Source organism: Halichoerus grypus, chromosome 15 (assembly GCF_964656455.1).
Source record: "Halichoerus grypus chromosome 15, mHalGry1.hap1.1, whole genome shotgun sequence".
Taxonomy (NCBI): domain Eukaryota; kingdom Metazoa; phylum Chordata; class Mammalia; order Carnivora; family Phocidae; genus Halichoerus; species Halichoerus grypus.
Window position 1 is genome coordinate 47674582 of NC_135726.1, and position 20738 is coordinate 47695319.

General features: G+C 57.2%; 3 protein-coding genes and 1 long non-coding RNA gene across 8 annotated transcripts; 2 read left to right on the forward strand and 2 right to left on the reverse strand.

Annotated features, from left to right (window-relative positions):
• Positions 1-649: 649 nt before the first annotated feature.
• Positions 650-5399, reverse strand: PAF1 (PAF1 component of Paf1/RNA polymerase II complex). 2 transcript variants are annotated; one of them, XM_036094885.2, is made up of 14 exons: positions 5142-5399; positions 4512-4541; positions 4321-4408; positions 3876-3997; positions 3712-3778; positions 3511-3612; positions 3323-3428; positions 3153-3221; positions 2967-3070; positions 2760-2876; positions 2525-2653; positions 1488-1593; positions 1287-1377; positions 650-1208 (listed from the first exon to the last, which is right to left on the reverse strand). In XM_036094885.2, exons 1-14 carry the CDS (start codon positions 5149-5151, stop codon positions 805-807), a joined length of 1545 nt encoding a protein of 514 aa, XP_035950778.1. In that variant the 5' UTR covers positions 5152-5399; the 3' UTR covers positions 650-804. The 2 variants fall into 2 exon arrangements, with proteins under 2 accessions (XP_035950778.1, XP_035950777.1); XM_036094884.2 differs by having other exon boundaries at positions 4321-4413; positions 5142-5398.
• Positions 5400-5517: 118 nt separating this feature from the next.
• MED29 (mediator complex subunit 29) lies at positions 5518-14215 on the forward strand. 4 transcript variants are annotated; one of them, XM_078063517.1, is made up of 5 exons: positions 5518-5963; positions 6722-6780; positions 7040-7124; positions 9333-9571; positions 11833-14215. In XM_078063517.1, the coding sequence occupies exons 1-5, from the start codon at positions 5748-5750 to the stop codon at positions 11870-11872; spliced, it is 639 nt and encodes a 212-aa protein (XP_077919643.1). In that variant the 5' UTR covers positions 5518-5747; the 3' UTR covers positions 11873-14215. The 4 variants fall into 4 exon arrangements, with proteins under 4 accessions (XP_077919643.1, XP_035950780.1, XP_077919645.1 ...); XM_036094887.2 differs by lacking the exon at positions 11833-14215 and having other exon boundaries at positions 9333-9647; XM_078063519.1 differs by lacking the exon at positions 11833-14215 and having other exon boundaries at positions 7040-7123; positions 9402-9647.
• Positions 14216-15459: 1244 nt separating this feature from the next.
• Positions 15460-17677, forward strand: ZFP36 (ZFP36 zinc finger CCCH-type). The gene is made up of 2 exons (XM_036094886.2): positions 15460-15607; positions 16448-17677. Exons 1-2 carry the CDS (start codon positions 15584-15586, stop codon positions 17399-17401), a joined length of 978 nt encoding a protein of 325 aa, XP_035950779.1. The 5' UTR covers positions 15460-15583; the 3' UTR covers positions 17402-17677.
• Positions 17678-18031: 354 nt separating this feature from the next.
• Positions 18032-19385, reverse strand: LOC144380306 (uncharacterized). The gene is made up of 2 exons (XR_013444390.1): positions 19347-19385; positions 18032-18818 (listed from the first exon to the last, which is right to left on the reverse strand). It is a non-coding gene; the product is annotated as an uncharacterized LOC144380306 (long non-coding RNA).
• Positions 19386-20738: the final 1353 nt, after the last annotated feature.

Below are 20738 nucleotides of genomic sequence, written 5' to 3' on the forward strand. Positions count from 1 at the left end.
TGCTCATTCCCCTCAAGCTCCCAGGGCTTCTCCAGTCCCCCTCCTAGTAGCCCCGGGAAGTGGGATGGACAGGGGCCACCTCGTTTGGAATCAGCAGGGTGTCCCTCTTACAGGACCCTCACCACCTCCCAGCCAGTCCTGTCTTCTTCACTACCCTTCAGGGTGAGCTGGCTCTGCCTGGCATTGGGAGGTGGTGAGGGACACCCCCCCACACACACACACAATGGGAGGCAGGAGCTGCCCCCCTCCCCCCACCTGACAGCAGAGTGTGCAGGACGCAGGCGGCCCCACTCTGATGGGCAGGACCCTGACCCTCTTCTGCCCCAGCCCCTCCCCAGCCCCCTCTCCCCCACCATGATTTCACCCTCCCTCCTATCCCCAGCCCCACTGGCAGAATCAGCTTTGAGTAACTGTACAGTTTTTCTCGCTGTTGGAGAAGACTTACTTGTTGGAGTTTCACTTGTTTAATGGTCTGGGCTTATTTTGGAAAAAAAAAAAAACAAGAAACAAAAACAAAAAAGGATTCTGACCTTTGTTATGCTACACTTCATGGAAAACCTAGCGGCCTTAAGCTGAGGCCACTGAGCTCCTGGGATGGGGGGAAAGGAGAGGTATAAAGCGAATGAGACCATAGGGCTGGGACGGGATGTAAAGGGAAAAAAGTCGGCTTTATTAACAGCAAGGCTTGGAGGAGATGAAGGAAACAAAGGGAAGGGCTCGCAAACAGACCACTCGAAAAGTGCCTTCCTGCGCGTAATAATCGCATTATAATCATGTCTGCACCAACCCTGAAGGACCTGGGACTCAGTCACTGTCACTGTCGGCTTCACTGGAATCGGAAGCTGCAGCTTCACTGCCATCCTCCTGGGCGGAGTGCTCACTGCCACTGGGGAAGGGGCTAGCACTGCGGCTCCGGCTCCGCTGGCCACCCCCATCACTGCCACTGTCCGAATCATTGTCACTGCCACGGGCCTGGCCTCTGTCCTCATCATCAGAATCCACATCGTCTTCCGAATCCGCATCACTGCCAAAGATCTCCTCTTTGTCCCGAGCGGCCCGGGCCTCGTCCTCGCTGCTCTCATCCTCGCCGCTACCACTCTTGTCACTCGCCTCATCCCTGTCACCCTCTTCACGTTCACTCTCGCTGCCCGAGCGCTCATCCTCGCTGCCTTCCTTCTCACTGCTGCTGCCTTTCTCTCGCTCCTCATCTGTAAGGGAGCAGGGAGGAGTGAGACCCAGTTTCCCACCCTTCCAGAGCTCCTGGGATTTGGCCTGTCCAGCTTTACCTGAGCCCCCAGCTTCTTTCTCTTCTGTCTCCATCTCTTCTTCCTCTTCCTCCTCGGGTTCATGGTTCTCCAACTGGGCCTTCCGTGCCTCCTACAAGCAGCAGGGTTGAGGGGAAGGAGGGTATACTGTCAGGCTTCTGTCTCTCTCCTCACCCACCCCCACCCTCTCCATGGGTGCCCTGGGCCAGTGAGGTTTGTTACCTGGGCTTCTAATTCCTTCTCATTCATGTCCCGGTGTTTGACCACAAGCAGGGCATTGGTGCCAGACTGAACCCCAGCCTTTGCCCGACGTTTACTCAGGCGGACCCTGCAGTGGGCAGGTTGGTGGGGAGGGGTGTGTGGAAGATGCATTTAAAGACCCCAGCGGGGGATCTACTCTGACTTGGTTCTTACTTCCTCACCAGTGCTTAGTCCAGAACAGACCAGAATAAATGCAGGTTGAATGAAGGAGACTAAACTCAGAGGTTGGATAAGGGAAAGGGAAGGATAATAGCTCCATGAGTCGCATGTATTTATAAAATGTACACACACACGTGTTAGGTGTATGTAACAGATTTAAGGTGAATTAGCAACACTTAAAAGCACAGAATCTAGATTGCTGGCTTTTGGAAAATGTTAATTTGTGGCTCCACTGGGACTTTTCCTTCCCATAGAATAGCAACAATAGGTTGGAGCCCTTTACTGGGCTAGGTCATGGTGCCCCTTGGAGGCTGCCAAGAGCTCCAAGTCACCCAGAGCCCACCAGCCCACAGTGCTACCTTTTATATGGGATCAGAGTTTGTGATGTCTGCTTTAAACAAACTCAAGGTCACACTTTCTTTCCCAACCCTTACACTGCATCAAGGTCCCTAGCACAGGAGTAAACTTCTAGCTCTCAGGAGAAAGTTTGTGGGGGTCACCTTTTTTAACTCGGGTATCCAGGATTCCATTTAAAATATTCATGCTAATTTGATGTATTACTCTGTATTTTGTCTATGTTGACTTTCACATAAAGTCTCTTATTACATCAGAGGGAACTTGGCTATCCACCCTACAAAAAAGCTCAATCTCGAGATTTTTTTCCTGGGTTCGTGTGTTAGAACCAGGTCCAGCTCACATGCTCAAGCAAGCTTCTGCTATTCTTGTTTGAAATGCCTCCAAGGCCTCCAAATGACCTCCACGGTAGTTCCTGCGTACCCTAGGATCAGGATTCTAAAGCACAGACCCAGGCTAATCTGAGGTAGGAGTGTACCAAGTACCTGGTCTCCAATTCATTGTAGTAAACCCCGTCACCCTCCCGGAAGATGAAGAAGTAGTTCTCCTCGTAGCCCTTGCTAGCTTTGTTCTTCACATTCCAGTTGTACTCCCGAGCAATCTTGTAGTCATACCTGATGAGGATGAGGGGAACAAGGTCAGCACCCCCATTTCTTTCTTACGAGGGAAAAAAAGGAGACCGAGTCCTCAATTCCCAAAACCTAACCCCAACCCACGCACACATCATCCGGTGCATAGTCCATCTCCTCCTCCTGGTCCCGCTTTCGTTTCTTCAGCGTCTCTTCCACAGGCAGGAAATAGGCCACAAACTGGTTCCCTTCCTCATCCATCATGCCTCTGGATGGGAGAAGAGGAGGAAGAGTGAAGAGTGAGGACAAAGGAGCAGTGAGGAACAGGCCAAGGTGGGCAGTGGGGCCACTTACTTACCTGATCATGGCCTGAGACATCATCTCTAAAGCAGCTGCACCACTCGTGTCCTTGGGGGCTGGGTCTGAGTCAAAAATTACCTGAGCACATGGGTTGATCCACATCTAGGAGCAAGAGCACTGGGATTAGACTGGGACAAGCAGAGATGGCAGGCTATCCCTTGCTGCCTCCTGCCCTGGATCTGACCTTAAAGTCTGGGAAGACAGGCATGACCTCCACTGGTGTCACTCGGGGCTTGCTGTAATGCTGGGAGATCTGGTGGGGGCAAAAACAGGGTGGGTGAGGAGGAATGTGGAGCTCTGGAACTGCACCTTGGTCTGCCCCCAATCCCCATCCCATCCCAGTCCTTCAAATACCGATTTCTGGGCATCCTCAAAAGTTTTCTCAATGGCTGTGATCTGGCTATCCCTGTCTTTGTATATTTCTTCCTCCGTGAACTGCTGCTTCACAGAAACCCCAATCCTAGGAGTAAAGAGAGAGGCCTTTAGGGATCACTGGACACACCTGAAATCTCCACTTTCCCTCCCTACCCACCACAACTTACTTGACCTCAGGCTTCTCATTGGAGATGCCGTAACGATTGAACTCAGTGGAGATGTACTCAGTCTTCCGCATCCACGGCACCACCTTCGCATGCTGCTGGGATCTGGGGGTAGAGTATTAGGCACCTAGGATCCACCACCCTCCTTCCATCATAGATTCCCCCCACCGCCCCATCTCCAGTCCCCACTCAGCACACACTCACCTCTTGGAGCTTGTGGGGGCCTGAATCTCCTCTTCCAAAAGCTTCTCATCAGCTGGATCTAGGAGTACTAGAGGAGAACAAAGGGGTAGGAGAACTATGAGGGCTGTGAGGGAGGGCCTGGCCTTTGCTGGCCTAGAGCAGGCCCTCCCTGCCTTCCCACACACCGTTGGGGTCGATGCGGTAGGTATCGGGGTTGATGAGATCAATGGTGACCCCCAGGTCTGGCTCAGTGAGGAGGTCGTGTTTGTGCTGTTTTTCCAAGGAAGTTGCTTTGTACTGGACGAACCTGGGTGGGGAAACATACCCATTATGTTTTCCTGATTCCAGCTTTACCCCTCACATTCCTGCTTCCCAGAGCCTAAGCTTTTCCAGGGAGGAACTCAAAATGGGAGTGTCCCCCATGTTGGAGTCAGAAGGCTGGCTCTTCAGTGGGAAAAGACTAGGACACTGCTTGTTTCATTCGTTAACAAATATTTATGGAGCATCTACTACCATATCGCTAGGTACTGTTCTAGGCCCTGAGACGAGAGCAGTCAACAAAAGAAGCAATCCTTGCCCTCAAGGAACTCATGATCTGAGTTGTTTCGCCCTCCTCCATCTCAGTCTCACCTGTTCTGGTCAAAGGGGTAGGTGATGAACTTGGGGTCGAAGGGAATGTCCGGGAGGCTATTGCAGTACTTGACTCGGCAGACCACTCCTGACCTGGGAATACAGTGGCTCAAAACCCAGCCCCTGCTGCCCCACCTCTGCTCCCAGCCCCCACTGGCCCACCCCTTCTGGGAAACCCCAATGGGGCTCACCTCTCAGGCAGAGTCCGGTGAGAATTGGGCCTGGTAGGTAAGAGAGAGAGAGACATTGACAGAAAGATGGAGAAAACAGGATTGCCAGAAGAATTAAGGGGGGGGGCGGGTCTCCAAGCTTTTAAAAAAGGGAAGGAGGGGGTGACAAATGGTAATCCCTTGGGTGCTCCAAGAACTTTAACGGAAGGACCCTAGGATTCAACTCCTTGCAGAGAAAGTGTCTCCAAACGCTTTCATGAATGAATCCAACTGCTCAATCCCTTTTGGAGGGGCCGTCTTCGTGTGCTTTAATAGAACTACGTGCTCAACTGCTTTTAGCAAAGGGGTTCTCCAAACGCTTGACTGAAGTAATAAACGCACAATCCCTTCTAGATAGTCTCCCAAGAGCTTAATCCCTGAACTCCACGGCAGGGAGGTGGGGGCAACACCCCATCCCTGAAGGAACCCACCCCTGTCTGTCAAAAGTGAGCGCTCCGTGACGTCACGGCGTTCGCGGCGAGGGTTTGACATCACTGGCGGACCCGGGGGGCTGGTGACGTCGTAGGAAGACACCCGCGCCCGACCCCCCGCCTCGCCGAAACCTGGATAGACCTAGACGAAAGCGGTACAGCCAGGTGGCGTGGCGCCTACCTGTGGCCATCCTCCCGCTGGGCCTGGGTCTGGATGGTGGGCGCCATGGCGACAAGGCGAAGGAAGCCCGGACGGGGTCCTTGCTGAGCCGCGGCGAGACGCGGAGGGGTGTACCGACGTCGGCGGACGCCTAATCCGAGGGAGGGCTCGGTTTGGCGCCGCTCTCTGCCGGGGTAGGGTCGGAATGAGGTAGGCTGGTGAAGAGTTCCAGGGGAGACTCAGCTAAACGCGCAGGCAGCGCCAAAGACGGACTCGCAGCTCCGGCTCCACCAACTGCCGCCAAGACGCTGAGGACCCGACAGGTCGCCTCAGGCCGCGAGGCCTTCTGGGAAATAGAGTTCGGATTACACCCACACCCGGATTGGCAAACGGCTGGGTAAAGGGCGGGGCGAGGGAGGAAGAGCCTCTTGTGATTGGCGAATCGGTATCTCAGTCTGGACGTCTTATTTGAGAGTCGAATCCGGGAGGCGATTATTCTTTCCTCCCATTGGCTGAGTTGTTTGGGAGGCGGAGCTAACTAGCAAGCGGGGCCTGGAGACAGAGAAGCTAAAAAGAAACAGGGAGAGACGCTCTGTGGCGCACTTCCGGCGCGCTAAACTGAGAAAGATGGCTGCGTCCCAGCAGCAGGCTGCAGCTGCTTCGTCTGCTGCGGGTGTGTCGGGTCCGGGTTCGTCTGGTGGCCCGGGTCCGCAACAGCAGCCACAACCACCAGCACAGCTGGTGGGGCCTGCCCAGAGCGGGCTTTTGCAGCAACAGCAACAGGACTTCGATCCGGTGCAGCGTTATAAGATGCTCATCCCGCAACTGAAGGAGAGTCTACAGGTGACTGGCCGAGAGCTGCTAGAAGCTAGCGGGGTTTGGTTCTCTGATTCCAAGGGGGAGGGCAGAGGGGCTCTTTAGTCTGGGAGAGAGCAAAGAAGCGTTAGGCAGGAAAGCAGAATGACGTTTGGTCCTCTTGATGAGGCCAAAGCGAAGCTCTGCGGATCGACAGTGTGAGCGGATCGACAGTGTGAGCGGATCGACAGTGTGAGCGGATCAGCACGGATGTTGGGCCTGGGAATGGCCGGAACTCGAGTGGGAGGGAGTTTAAAGGTAAAACAAGGCTCTGGTTGTTAAAGCCTGAGGAAAGGACTGGCCTCTACAGAGATTCTGCCCGTGATTGGTGGGTGTGGGAGGACTGTAAGATCTGTCGGAGAGATTACTGGGAGAACCCTAGGTGAGAGCGGGCCTCTGGGAAAATATGGCTGCTACTCTGGATTGACAGGAGGAGAGGTGCCAAGTGAAGAGGAGGCTTGAAATTGAATAGATTTTTTAAAAAGATTTTCTTTATTTCAGAGAGAGAGAGCAAGCATGGGGGGGACGGGGGAGGGGCAGAGGGAGAAGCAGACTCCCCGCTGAGCAGGGAGCCAGACGCCGGCCCATCCCAGGACCCCGGGATCATGACCCGAGCCAAAGGCAGACGCTCAACCGACTGAGCCATCCAGGTGCCCCGAAATTGAATAGATCTTAAGGAAGAGTGTAGATCTATCAAAAGTGTCCCCTTCTGTTTCTGTTTTCTGCATTTTTTTTTTTTTAACTAGACCTTGATGAAGGTTGCAGCCCAGAACTTGATTCAGAACACTAACATTGACAACGGACAGTGAGTATAGTCCCCTTTCCCGAGTCTTAGAACCTCACACCTGGATCCTCACCCACCTATCCCCCTTCCTTCTGTTTTCGAGCCCCACTCCTTAGCGACTCGGCTTGCTCTTTTGCCTCTTCTAAAACAGCCCCTTAGGCCCTGCCTTGGGGCTTCTGGGCCTAAACTTGGTTTCCTGATGGATACTTGGTTGGGTAGACACTGAAGTCCCAGAGATTGGAAATCCATTCTCCAGTCACCTTCTTCTCCTGGGCTATAGAAAGAGCAGTGATGGACCCATACAGCGCTTTGACAAGTGTCTGGAGGAGTTCTACGCACTCTGTGACCAGCTGGAGCTCTGCCTGGTAAGGGGCCTCCTAGACACTGGGTGACCACAGTCCTGCCTCAGTCCCCAGGTCTTCAGGAACTGTCATTCAGTCAGTCAGCATACACTGGGCATCTCCTAGGGGCCACACTTGTGCCTCAGCTGATGCTGGGGACACAGTGTTACTCCGATCCTTGCCTTCACTAAGCTTCCAGTTCAGTGGGGTGACATACATCCCCAAACAGTGACAGCTGAGAGTGGTCAGGGCTGTAATAGGAAAAGCCCAGGCCACAGAAGTCAGGGCTATGATGGGGGAGGCACAGGAGGAGGGGTCAGGATTGAAATGAGGGAAGCTCAGAGGATTGTGGAAGCCCAAAAAAGGCACCCGACTCTGCCTAGGGTGGGGCAGGGAGAGGAGAGGGTGGCTCAGAGAGGTTTACTGGTAGAGAGCACATCTGAGCTGAGGCTGGAGCAAAAATGGTAGAGGGGCAGGAGTTTCGAGGAGGGCAGGTGGCTAAGAGCACAGCCTCTGGAATCTGGATGGACCACCAGTCTCTACCTGTGAGCTTCGGGTTTCTCCTTTGAGAAATGGATTTTGGGGAAAGACGGCAAGATCATATATGTAAAAAGCGTAACATGGTACTAAGCACGTGGCAAACATTTCCTCTAGTGACATCATCATCATCATCATTATTTTAAACGGGTTTGAGGCACCTGGGTGGCTCAGTCGTTAAGCATCTGCCTTCGGCTCAGGTCATGATCCCAGAGTGCTGGGATCGAGCCCCTCATCGGGCTCCCTGCTCGGCGGAGAGCCTGCTTCTCCCTCTCCCACTCCCCCTGCTTGTGTTCCCTCTTACTGTGTGTCTCTGTCAAATAAATAAATATTTTTAAAAATAAAAAATAAACTGGGATTTGAAGGAAAAGTCAGAATTTGAGAAGCCTGGTGGTGGTAGAAAGGTGTTCCAACCAGAAGGAACAGGTTCTACTTTAATTTCCCTTTAGGAATGTCACGAAATTCAGTTTAGCTGAGGTATAGTAGGCATTAGGGCTTGTTGGAATTTTTTTTTTTTTAAGGTTTCTTATTTATTTATTTGAGAGGGAGAGCACATGTGCATTCGGGCGCAGGGGGCAGGGGCAGAGGGAGAGAGAATCAGGCTCCCCACTGAGCGGAGTCTGACGTGGGGCTTGATCCCAGGACCCCCAGATCATCACCTGAGCCGAAGTTAGACACTTAACCGACTGAGCCACCCAGGCGTCCCAGGGCTTGTTGTATTTTGAATATAGCCCCGAGGGTGCTGGGGAGCCATGGAGGAGTTTAAGCAGGGAAGAACGTGGACCTGCTGGGTTTTTTAGGAATACGGCTGCTATATTCTTTGGCTGCCAAGTGAAGGATGGGTCAGAGGAGCCAAGAGTGGAGGCTGAGAGCCCAAGGAGGCAACCATGACAGGATTCAGGTGGGCTAGGCTGCACCAAGACAGGGCCCTGAGGAAGTGGGGAAGAGCAGATGGGAAAGCTACCCAGAAGGCTCTGTGTACAGGCCACGGGGCTACCGGACCGTGGGAGGAGTGGTCTCCAGGATGAGGCCCAGGGCTCCAGTTGGAATGGCAGTGCCCTTCCTGAGATAGGGACCCAGGAAGAGGAAGAGGAACAGTTTGGTGGGGAGGGCAGAAGAACTCTGGGATTTCAGGGGAGGCTGGGGACACAGGTGTGGTGTTGTCACTGCAGAGGTGAGAGCTGAGTGGTGCATGTGGGTGGGACAGCCGTGAGAGGCCATGAGAACGAGAGGAGCTGGGGCCTGGGAACTGCCCCACTTAGGGCTTGGGCAGAGTAAGCAGGAACTAGACAGAGCAGCCAGAGAAGGAGGAGGAAAACCAGGAGTAGATGTCATCAGAGAAGTCACTGCCAGGGTCAGGGCTGGAGTTAGGACAGTCCCAGTACCGGCAGCTGACCCTCATTCTGTGACGTGCTAGGACCTGTGGCTGTCTCTCACGCTGTTCTCACCACTCTCACCTGACGAGGTAGCAAAGGCAGTGATTAAACCCATTTTGTTTTCCAAAGAAGGAAAAAGACTCAGAGAGAAGCAGCCACGTGCCTCAGGGTCACCCAGCATGTGGTTGCAGGGCCAGGCTCTGACTCCCAAGCCCCTGGGAGTCCAGAGGCCAAGCAGGCCACCCGAGGCTGGCCCTTGGGGTGGGCTTGGGAGCCCCGGGAGTGACACTGATGCCGCACCTTGCCTGCCCGTCCACAGCGCCTGGCCCATGAGTGCCTGTCCCAGAGTTGCGACAGCGCCAAGCACTCTCCAACTCTGGTGCCCACGGCCACCAAACCGGACGCCGTGCAGCCGGACAGCCTGCCGTACCCACAGTACCTGGCAGTCATCAAAGCCCAGATTGCCTGTGCCAAGGACATTCACACTGCTCTCCTGGACTGCGCGAACAAGGTCACGGGCAAGACACCTGCACCACCTACAGGCCCTGGGGGCACCCTGTGAGCTGGCAGGGCTGGGAGTGGGCAGGCTGCGCGGGAAGGGCGCGGGGAGGGAATGAAAAGTGGCCTCAAAGCAGCCTGGTCTCTGCCTTTTCTTCGCGCCTGAGCCCTGTGGCCGGAGCCAGCAGGGGGCAGCAGAGGCCAGCAGGGAGCACGCAGGGCGGGGCCATGCCTCTCCCGCCAGCCCCCCCCCCTCCCGCTGTCCTGCCTAGCCGGGATGCACTTTGGACCGCCTGTTGATGACCTCTTCCAGGGGCTCTCCCCCAGCCTGGCCTGAGCAAAGAGCCCTGACCTGCCTCTCTCCCTCAGTCCTTCCGGATTTGGGGGGTGGTCTCTCTGTGGTGGCTCCTTTTTCTAGCTGTCTCTCTGTGTGTTTCTAAGGCATGGGTCTGTTGTCTGTCTCTCATTTGGTCTCTTTGTCCCTGTCTCTCTGCCTCTGTGGTCCTGTCTCCCTGTCTCTGACCATCTCTGTCTTAGTCCCCTTTTGCTCTCTTCTGCCCCCAGTTCCTAAGTGACTCTGTTCTGAAGGGGGCCGGATTCCAGGAGCCAGACCCCTAGGTTACGTGGGGCTAGGGGAAGAAGTTGCATTTCCAGGGGCCACGGCCAAGTCCAGGGATCCCCAGCACCTCCCCTGTCAGCCCAGCCCCCAGGTCCTCAGCCCAGGAAAGGGGAAGTGAAGGGGTTCTAGGCCCTGACCTCAGCATGCCTGGTCTGAGAGCAATTCACTCCCCCCACCCGAACCCAGAGCCTGCGTCAGCAGCATTCAACCGAGGGGCATTGTGCAATCCGTGGTGAAGCCTAGCCCAGCTGGATGCCTGGGTCCCTGTATTTTTAGCCCCAAAGGAGAAGTGAAAAGGCCTTAGCAGGGGTGAATCATCAGTCCTGGGGAAGAACCCAGGCGCCTGGGCCCCAGCTCCGGGAAGCAGGCCTTGGGGAGGGGGCTTCAGGGAAGGGTGGCCCACTGGGCTCCCCTCTTCTCTGAGAGCGAGCTTCAGGAGCTCAGGCTTGGCTTTCAGGCCTGGGCAAGTACAAGGCGGAGCTACCAGCCCAGGCCCAGCTGTTGGGGTGTGAAAGGCTCAAGTGAGTCAGCCTGGTTGTGGGACTGCCCCACCCAACACCTTCTGTGCCCTGGTTCCCATCTCGCCACCCAGAGGCGTCCTGTCCTAGACCCCACATCTGGAAGCAAAGCCTGGGACTATGGAGACCTGTGATTCACCCAGAGCCCGAGTCCCCACACTGGAGTCCTGGGAAATGGCCAGCCCCTCTGTGTGTGTGTATATGTGTATGTGTGTGTACACATCCCAGAAGGTTCCTTTCTTGAAGTGCCAGGCACGTAGGGCAGGCCCCCAGGAAGGGTAGCAGATCTCTCTCTCTCAGGCACTAGCTGAAGATACTGTTCCACAGGAGTACGTCTGACACAAATGCAAGAGACGCAGTTGGAGAATTATGTTACTTTGTTAAAAAAAAAAAAAAAGTTTGAGAGCTTAGGTTGGGTAGTGGTCTGTGGGTATTCATTATTATTATGGTCTGTAAATAGATGTTACACATATTACTTGTTAAATAGATGGTAAGATTTACTTTGGGGGAAGAAAAGTCCTTGGCAGAGGTCACGAAGGCCTTGCTGAGGTGGTGGTACTGGAGCAGACTGCATGTGGGCGTTTGGAGAAAGAGCATCCCAGGGAGAAGAGCAGCCAGCGCAAAGGCCCTGAGGCAGGAATGTGCTGATGTGTTTATGGGACCGTGTGGAGGCCTGGACCACAGCACAGGGACAGGGGTAGAAGTTCACACAGGTCACGAAGGACTTTAGCGGAGATTTTTACTAGATTATTAGACCCAGAGGGAGATTATCCAGCCTGGTGCACGGCCACATACTCCAGGGAAAGGTGTACATGAGAACCACAGCCACACAGGGCACCAGAGACCACGCAGAGAACAGCTTAACCCACCGTCCTACAATCATGGTGTCCCCAGGATCTCCGGCCCAGTGACAGTCCCACAAACAGACCCTAAAGGAACAATCCAACCACATGAATATACAAACAACTCTCTAATCACCACTTAACCCACTATCTTGCACCCCATCGCAGACTTTGCCCATCACAGGCTGACTCAGCCCTACCCTCAGCTCAACATTATCAAAAGCAGCCTTAGCTGGGGACAGATAATGCTTCTCAGGTACGAGTGCATGCGTGTGTGTCTCGGCTCTGCCCATGGAGGCGGCGAACAGTGACCCGCCACCCTCCCCATCGTGTGCGTTGTAGACGTCAGGAACCGAAGTTCACCAGTTTCACTGCCTTGTGACTGGGTCTCAGAGGAACCTCATCCAGACTGTGGCCTCCCCGTGTTCTCAGCCTCACCCCAAATAAGGACACAGACACTTAGGGGCGCCTGGGTGGCTCAGTCGTTAAGCGTCTGCCTTCGGCTCAGGTCATGATCCCAGCGTCCTGGGATCGAGCCCCGCATCGAGCCCCGCATCGGGCTCCCTGCTCCGCTGGAGGCCTGCTTCTCCCTCTCCCACTCCCCCTGCTGTGCTCCCTCTCTCGCTGGGTCTCTCTCTGTCAAAATAAAATAAAATAAAAATCTTTAAAAAAAAAAAAAGGACACAGACACTTGGACACACTAATTCGCGACACACGCAGCTGCGGGGACCATGCACACAGCCACAGCCAGCTACAGTCACGCAGGTGCTCAGACACGCGGCTTCCAAGCCGGCTCACAGCCCCGCCTCCCGCCACGAGACCCGGCCAGCCAGACCCTCAGCAGGCACCCCTCAAGGAGTTCCCCACACTTAGGCACCCCAGAGCCCACAGTGGTGCCGAGCTCCGCAGGTGTGCATGTAGGTATGCAAGTCACACGTTCTGGTGACGGCCACCTCGAAGACAGCTGCAGTTGAGTACACACTCCCACACGCAGGGATGGCTAAAGTAAACAGTAGAGTCACCCACACAAGCGCAGGTGGTTTCACACATGTGTTCACGCAGCCATGGCGGGCGGGACTGGAAGGACGCGGCCCTCACACAGGAAGTGGGGCGCGCACCCTCGTGTCCCACACCTACTTCCCCTAACTGTGCGCCCAGCCACACCGGGGCACCCACGCTCGCACCTGCAGCACACACACATACACACACACACACATACACACACACACACACTGCCACACTTCCCCTGTGCGCCCAGCCACACCGGGGCACCCACGCTCGCACCTGCAGTACACACGTACACACACACACACACACACACACAAACACACACTGTCACACAACGTCCGACCCGGTCCCCCCCCCGCCCCCCGGCTGGCCCACGCAGTTGCACACTCGGCGGCGCCCGCTCGCGCCCAGGCACGCCAGGCGCGCACACGTGCCGCGAGGACACGCTCCCCCGCTCGCCCGCGCACTCGCACCGACTCTCACACCCCCGCGTTTCCCGTCCCCGCTTGTTTTTCTGGAAACTCTGCTCTCCGTTCCCCTCCCCCTAGGCCGGAAGTGCCCGCCGTATTTTTAGCCGCTCTGGTTTCCGCCCCTTTCCTCCTCGCTCTGCCCGCCCAGGAGCTACCCCCCTGCACCCCCGCGGGGGACCCCGGCCATCCCCTTCCCCACCGTCATTCCAGAGGGGATTCCCGGCCGCCGCTCGGGCCACGGATTTTCCCGCTGGCTACGTGGGGAGCGGGGAGGAGTCCTGCCCTGAACTTCCTCCCGGGCTGGGCGTCTGGGGCCTGGACGGGGTGGGAAGGGGGATGGGAGCCAGACTCCTAGATGGGAAGGGGGGAGAGGCTGGGGGCTCGGACTTGGATTACAGAGAGAGAAGGGGTCTGGGCGCCCGGACTTGGGGGTTCTGACGTAGGAGGGGCTGGAGGCCCGGTCTCCTGGATCTGAGCAGAGAGGTGATTTGGAGATCCGGACCCCTAGATCTGAGCAAGGAGGGGCCGAGGCCCGGGGCCCGGGGTCCGGGGTCCCACCCGTCTGCGTTTCGGTGGAGGGTCGGCCCTTCCCCACGCGAAGCTCCCTCTCCAGCCTCTTCGAGCGTCGCCCAATCCCAAGCGTCCTGGCTCTCGGGGCCGATGACTAAGCAGATAGGAGAGGGGAGGGGGTCAGCCTGACTCAGGGCTGGGAAATGCTCCCTGTCCCTAGGGAATCGAAACTCCTCCGGGATCGCGGCCGGAGCCCAACCAGACTCCGGGGACCCCGGGGTGTCTCCCCACCTCCCGTTTCCCCGCCGCCTCCGTCCTACTAGCGGCACAGGGATTTGGAGCCCAGCCGGGAGGCGGGTACCAGACACCTCCCCTTTCCCCCCTTTCCCGTTGTCCTCGAGGCTGTGTTTACAGGCGACACAAGCCCTGGTTACACGAGAGGAACCCGGGCGTCCGGGTCGAGCCTCCTCGTCACGGCTTCCAGGAAGCCCCCCTCCCCCGCCCCTTGCGAATGAGTCACGGGCGAGCGGGAGGCTGCAACCGTGCCAAAGCCGCCCGCAGCCGCCCAGCTCACGGGACTGGCCGGGAAGGCCCCTCAGCCCCAGAAAGCGCCGCACCAGGGATTCCCCCGAGCTCTGTCCGACGAGGCAAGTCGGTGTGCCTGCCGACTCTTCCCACCTCGGGACGAGCCCGCGGTCGCAGCTTGCAAAAATAAACTTTCCACCTTTATGACTGCACTCTGTGGCAATGATTTCTACCCCCAGGTTTTCATTCAGGGCAGCCAGCTTACCAAGATCCCCTTAAAAGTAAACTTTCTTCCCAGGTCTCTGTAACAGAGTGTCACTCAGGGCACCCCCTTGACAATCACAGACTTGCCAACGTGGGGCGTAATCCCCGCAAATTAAGAGTTCTCTCGAGGCACACCCCTTTACAAGACACCCCTGCGACCATCGGTCGGGGGATGACCCATTTCTCCCGCCTCCAGACGACTTTCCATCAAGGCAACCCTCCACCACAACAAAAGACCTCCCCCTTTCCAATCCTGAGTTTTCTCAGAGGGCAAACTCTTAGTAACAGGCACTAGGAGAGTAACTTGGCCTTTCTGTGCCTGAGTTTCCTGGTGCGTAAAATGGGCATAATACGCCCTTGAGTTAATGTATGTAAAGCACTTTCATAGAACAGTGCTTAGCCCAGAGGAAACGATCGGAAGTGCCATTCATTATCTGCGTGAGCATGAGAGGCTCCCTTCCTGCCTCTCCAGGTATCCAGGGCCCCACGCCCCCGGCGAGTCGGGGTAGGAGGATGGCGAGCGATCAAAGGTCTCCGGATCTGGGCTGTTTGGGGGTGAGACCCAGCCAGGCGGGCAGGTCTCAGAATTCCCCACCCAGCCTGTTGGTCTCCTCTCGGTGTTGCTCCTACGGATTTGTGTTTGTAGGTGTTTGTTTCTCCCTGTTTTTCTCCCTTTTTCTGTTTATGTGGCCCTCCCTCTCGCTTCCCGCTTCGAGTTTGTCTTTCTGGAACTGTCTCTAACATGTCTTTTCTGCCTCCCAACTTCTCCTCTCCCTGCCCTGTCTCACCCTCTGTGTCTCTGTCTCCCAGCGTGTGTCTCTCCCTCCACGTCTGTCTCTCTGTGTGTTTTTCTCTTTGGGTCTCTCCATTTCTGTCTCTTTCTCTCCCTGCGTCTCTCCCCGCCCCCGTCCGCCTCTCCCGCGCACGCCCGCTTGGCCTCAGCCCGTGTCAATTCCCCCGGGAGCCCTGCCCCCACCACGGCGCAGTTCGATTCTCCACGCCTCCGTCTCCAGCCTTGAAAACTGGGCCGACACCGCCCCCACCCCCCCTCCCAAGCCTGGGCACTCCCCGCTGGGTCGGGGCCGCCCGCGGGCCGGGCTCTGGTCCGTCTTGGCCGGGGGCCGGGGGCCCAGAGGGCCTTGCTGGGGGCGCGCGTCCGGGAAGCGCCCCTCCTGGCCCCACCCACCGGGGCCCGCCCCACTGGCCCCGCCTCCACCGCCTCCATAAAAACCCCCGGCTCCGCCATCCAACCGCAGCCTGACTTCAGCGCTCCCACTTTTGGCCGACTCCGCAGCCCATCGGCGTTTCGCGCCGCCATGGATCTCGCCGCCATCTACGAGGTGAGCCCCGCCGACCGACACCCCCGGGGTCCGCTGGCTTGACTCCCTTCTTAAACTAGGGCTTTCTAGCGCCCAAAAGTCCGGCCCGGGACCTCCGGCTCCCTTCGCAAACTGCAGCTAGGAGGAGTCGCACACTCCGGCCCGGGGTCCCTGTCTCCCTTTTGAGACCAGTGCGAGTCTCGGGAGGTGCAAATGGAGCTCGCGACTTTCGGGTCTCCGTCGCAACATTGGTGGGGTGGCCCTCGGAAATGGAAAGTTGGAGGACTTTTTTCAGACTCGGGCTGTCTGGAGGCGGAAATGGCCCCACACCTGGCTTACCCCCTAGGAGTTGCTGAGGGCGCGGTTTTGCGCGGAGGCGTTTCTGGGGTTGGAGTCTCGGGGTGAGGGGAAGCCGACTTCTGTCTCTCCACCCCTTGACCCAGCGGAGAACTCTGGGAACTCTAAAACCGAAAAGATCCCGACTCCTGGGTTAAGTTTGCATGCTTCTCCACTTGTGAAACTGGAGAACCCCATGCGCGGGGTCAGATCCCGAGGGGCCCAGAGGCTCGAAAATTGGGAGGACAGTGGTGGTTGTCTGACTTTGGGGGTCTCCTCTTGATCCGGTCGGGGGACCCGGGGTACCCCGCCTGCCTAGGTCCCTCGGGATCGGCGTCTGTCGCGAATAAACTCAGAACGCCCAAAGAGGGATCCCCGCGATCCGGCACCCATATTTTAATGTGGGCAGGTGGGGCTCAGGCCGGGAAGCCCACAAACCGGACTGGCAGGCTCTTAGGTGCCCTGCAGCTGTGGTGGGGCGTCACCCAGCATTTTCGGTGTCTTAAACAATCCCTGTTCCCACAGAGCCTCCTGTCGCTGAGCCATGACCTACCATCTGACCACGGAGAGACCGAGTCCAGCCCAGGCTGGGCCTCCTCCGGGCTCTGGAGCCTCAGCTCATCCGACAGCAGCCTGGCTGGGGTGGGTGCCCGCCTGCCTGGCCGCTCCACCAGCCTGGTGGAGGGTCGAAGCTGTGGCTGGGTGCCGCCACCCCCAGGCTTCGCCCCCCTGGCTCCCCGCCCAGGCCCTGAACTGTCGCCCTCACCCACCTCACCTACTGCAACCCCCACCACCTCATCCCGGTACAAGACTGAGCTATGTCGGACCTTCTCAGAGAGTGGGCGCTGCCGCTATGGGGCCAAGTGCCAGTTTGCCCACGGTCTGGGCGAGCTGCGCCAGGCCAGCCGCCACCCCAAGTACAAGACCGAACTCTGCCACAAGTTCTACCTCCAGGGCCGCTGCCCCTACGGCTCACGCTGCCACTTCATCCACAACCCCAGCGAAGATCTGGCCGCCCCAGGCCACCCCCATGTGCTGCGCCAGAGCATCAGCTTCTCAGGCCTGCCCTCCGGCCGCCGAACATCACCACCACCAGCAGGCCTGGCAGGCCCTTCCCTGTCCTCCTGCTCCTTCTCTCCCTCCAGCTCCCCACCACCACCACCTGGGGACCTTCCACTTTCACCCTCTGCCTTCTCTGCCGCCCCTGGGACCCCGGTGGCCCGAAGGGACCCCACTCTGGCCTGTTGCCCCTCCTGCCGAAGGGCCACCCCCAGTAGCGTCTGGGGGCCCTTAGGTGGCCTGGCTCGGAGCCCCTCTGCACACTCGCTGGGATCTGACCCTGACGAATACGCCAGCAGTGGCAGCAGCCTGGGGGGCTCTGACTCACCTGTCTTCGAGGCTGGGGTTTTTGGGCCACCGCAGCCGCCTGCAGCCCCCCGGCGACTCCCCATCTTCAACCGCATCTCCGTTTCTGAGTGACAAGTGCCCACCCAGTACAGACCAGCTGGATCTCAAGGGGGCCATTTCTCTTTTGCCGCGGGCTCCACAGGGGCCCCGGGGGCTGTGGGAAACTGCGGGACTCAATCAAGTAGCCTCCCCGCGCTTTCCAAAGTGCATTAACCCACTCCCCTGACCCCACGCTGGGGCAGGTCCCCAGTGTGCAAGCTCGGTGTTGCTGGTGTTGGGGGAAGAAGAGTTTTCCGGGGTCTTGTTAAAAAAAAAAAAATGTAGCAGATTTGAGGAAGGCAGTGAGCCCTCTACCCACCCCTCCCTTTCCCAATGCTGTGAATAATAGGCTCCCACTGCCCCCTTCCAATTTCTCCTAGACCCTGAGGTTCCAGTATCTGGTGGTGACTGGAGCCTCCCCCTGAGGGGGAATCCTGGTGCTCAAATTTCCCTCCAAAAGCAAGTAGCCAAAGCCATTGCCAAACACCCCCCCACACACACACCCCCAGCCATTGGGCCCTTTATTTATGACGACTTTATTTATTCTAATAGATTTTATAGTATTTATATATATTGGGTCGTCTGCTTCCCTTGTATTTTTCTTCCTCCTTTTTGTAATATTGGAAACGATGGAATAATTATTAAGTATGCTATAATAATATATTAAGTAATATATTATTAAAAGTTTATTTTTGTGTTTTTTGGAATTTTTAAATAAAAGGAATCTGCGTGTAACCTGGAATCCTGGATTTTCCGCGGTCTAGAAGCTGTAAAAAGGAGCGGGGAGGGTGGCGTGGGCTGTTTTCAGAAGCGGGATAGGTAGGTACGGTCGACCGATCGCCCCCTCGAACCCTCGCAGAGCCGCCCGCGGCGCTTACCTGGCAGGAAGTGACGTCACCTGGCCCGGCCGTTCACCTGAGAGGGCGGGGCCCAGGTGAGGTCACCCTAGGAACTCGGAGAGCCAGTTCCCGGGGCGTGGGGGCGCAGGCGCTCCCGTCCAGCCGGCCTCCTTGACCCAGCTCGCGGCCGGGCGCGGGCGGGGACGGGGACGGCATGTTTCCGTCCCCACGGGGCCGAGGGAAGAGGGCGGGGCGCAGCGGAGAGGACGGAATGTGCCGGGGCGCGAGCCCAGGACGGACGGGGGTGGCGCGGCGGGTGGGGGAGGGGGCATCTCGAAAGTCGGGGCGTCCCAGGGTTCCACCACCCGGCGTTCCAGGACGTGAGAGCCTGGGGAGCTCAGGCTTTCTTAACCCCGGGGCAGGCAGCGTGAGAGCCCCAGGATTCCAGAATCTCAGAGGTAGTCTCGGCGACTCGGAATTCCAGCCCCCTCGTGTCTCCGAAAACTTGCAGGGACCGCAAAACGCAGCATTCTGGCTTCTCGGGCCCCCAGAACCTCGGGATTGCAGAGTCTTGGCCCGTCGGGACTCGAGAAGTTCGGCATTTGGGGAGCCTTGGAAGATCAAGGGCTCGCGCTCCAGGCGGGGCCGGGGTGGGGGCTCGGGCTCGCCAGGCCCGAGTGTGGGTCGCGGCCGCGTCGGGCGGGGCCCCGGGGACCGCGGCGTCCTCGGACCATACAAGGCAACAGGCTGCGGGAACCACCCTGGGGCGGGGGAGCCGGCCGCCCCGCGCCCGGAAGCCGCCCCGCGTCAGCGCCGGGGCCCCGCCCCCCTTCCGCCGCCTCCTCCGCCCCCCCTCAACCCCTTTCCCCCCCTTCCCTTTCCTCTCCCCTCCCCCACTTCCCTCTCCTCTCCCCACCCTCCCTCTGTCAGTTCCTCCTCCGCCGCCCTTCCCCTCACCCTCCCCAACTCTTCTCCCCCAGTAGTCCTCTCCCTTTCCCCTTTTTAATGTGTTCCCCTTCCAGCCCCCACCCCCTGTCCTCACCCCCTCCTTTCTTTCCTTCAGTTCCCCTCCTCCTCTCCCTTCCCCCCTCTCCCCCTCCTCCGCCCTCTCCACCCTTTTCCTCCGGGCTCTCACTCACTCATTGTCTTCTCGGTTCCACCTCTCCTCCCCACCCCTCTGCTCCCTCCTGCTGGTGTTCTCCCTTACCCTCTCCAGGCCCTTCCCTCCTCTGCCTTCTCCCCTCCCTTCCTCCTGCCTCCTTGCCCTCTCTTCTTTGGCTCTTTCTCCTTGCCCACTGGCAGGCCCCGACCATTGATCTCCTCTTCCCAGAAACTGCCCTCCCCTCATTTTTGGGAAAGGGCTCAGATGCCCAGACTTAGGAGAAAGGGTTGGAATAAAAGAAAACACGGAATGGTTAAGCATCTGCCTTCGGCTCAGGTCATGATCCCAGAGTCCTGGGATCGAGCCCCACATCGGGCTCCTGGCTCAGCGGGGAGCCTGCTTCTCCTCCTCCCTCTGCCTCTCTCCCTGCTCATGCTCTCTCTCTCCCTCTCTGTATCTGTGTCTCAAGTGAATAAATAAAAAAAAAAAAAAGAAAACACGGAGACCCAAAGACATTAGGGAGGTAGAGAGCAAGAACAAGCCATGCAGAGACAATTTACAGACACTGAAAGAACAAGAAACTGACATCTCTGGCCCTTCCCTTAGCAAAAACAGATTTACTGCCCCTTCCTAAAACAAAAGCCTCATTTGAGAAAATGACCCCTACCACCAGCTACCAGTGCCAAACACCTGGAAGTCCCCTTGACTCCTCTTTGTCAAACCCACAGCCCAGTCCAGCAGCAATTCTGTCTGATACCTTCTACATAGATCTACCTGTCTCCTGTGGCTCCCACTCTGGTCTTATCCAGCATCATCTTGCACCTGAACCTTCCTAGCAGCCCCTTCCTGGTTTCACCGGCTCAGGACCTACCCTCAGTCTCTCCCCACTCCCTAACAAGACAACCCCGGGGAACCTGTCCTGACACCTGAGTCAGAATCAGATCACATAAAAGGCAAAGTCCTAAGTCCTTCACCAGCCTACATGTCCTGGTTCTTTGGCCACTATTGCGCTAGTCACACTGGCTTTCTAGCTACTCACCAATATACCTGACCTGCTGCTTCAGCCACAGGGCCTTTGCACTGGCTGCTACCTCTGCCTGGACTATTCCCCCAGGTATCCCCATGGCTTACTCCCCTCCTATGGGTCTCTGCTCAGATGTCTCCTCAGTGAGATGGTGTTTGACTATTATTATTACAATTCCACACTGAAGCTCTGACACCCTCATCCTCCCTACTTTGCTCTACTTTTTCCATGACATTCACCACCACCTAGCATATAAAATGTAGTTTTCATGCTTATAGAAACCTGCCTCTCCCACTAGAATGTGAAATCCTCAGTGGCAGGGACTTTGTCTTGTCATTGCTGTATCACTCATGCCTAAATCCTAAACAGGAGTCAGTCACAGAGTGGATGTTCAGCATTTGTTGA

Bases quoted from the DNA above. Each gene is read 5' to 3' on its own strand.
- PAF1 (XM_036094884.2), bottom strand. From the start codon at position 5,188: ATGGCGCCCACCATCCAGACCCAGGCCCAGCGGGAGGATGGCCACAG. The intron at 4,414-4,511 runs GTGAGCCCCATT...CTGTATTCCCAG, and splicing joins CACCGGACTCTGCCTGAGAG to GTCAGGAGTGGTCTGCCGAG. The intron at 2,877-2,966 runs GTAAGTAAGTGG...TCTCCCATCCAG, and splicing joins ATGTCTCAGGCCATGATCAG to AGGCATGATGGATGAGGAAG.
- ZFP36 (XM_036094886.2), top strand. From the start codon at position 15,584: ATGGATCTCGCCGCCATCTACGAG. The intron at 15,608-16,447 runs GTGAGCCCCGCC...CTGTTCCCACAG, and splicing joins ATCTCGCCGCCATCTACGAG to AGCCTCCTGTCGCTGAGCCA.
- MED29 (XM_078063517.1), top strand. From the start codon at position 5,748: ATGGCTGCGTCCCAGCAGCAGGCTGCAGCTGCTTCGTCTGCTGCGGGT. The intron at 5,964-6,721 runs GTGACTGGCCGA...TTTTTTAACTAG, and splicing joins AACTGAAGGAGAGTCTACAG to ACCTTGATGAAGGTTGCAGC. The intron at 7,125-9,332 runs GTAAGGGGCCTC...GCCCGTCCACAG, and splicing joins ACCAGCTGGAGCTCTGCCTG to CGCCTGGCCCATGAGTGCCT.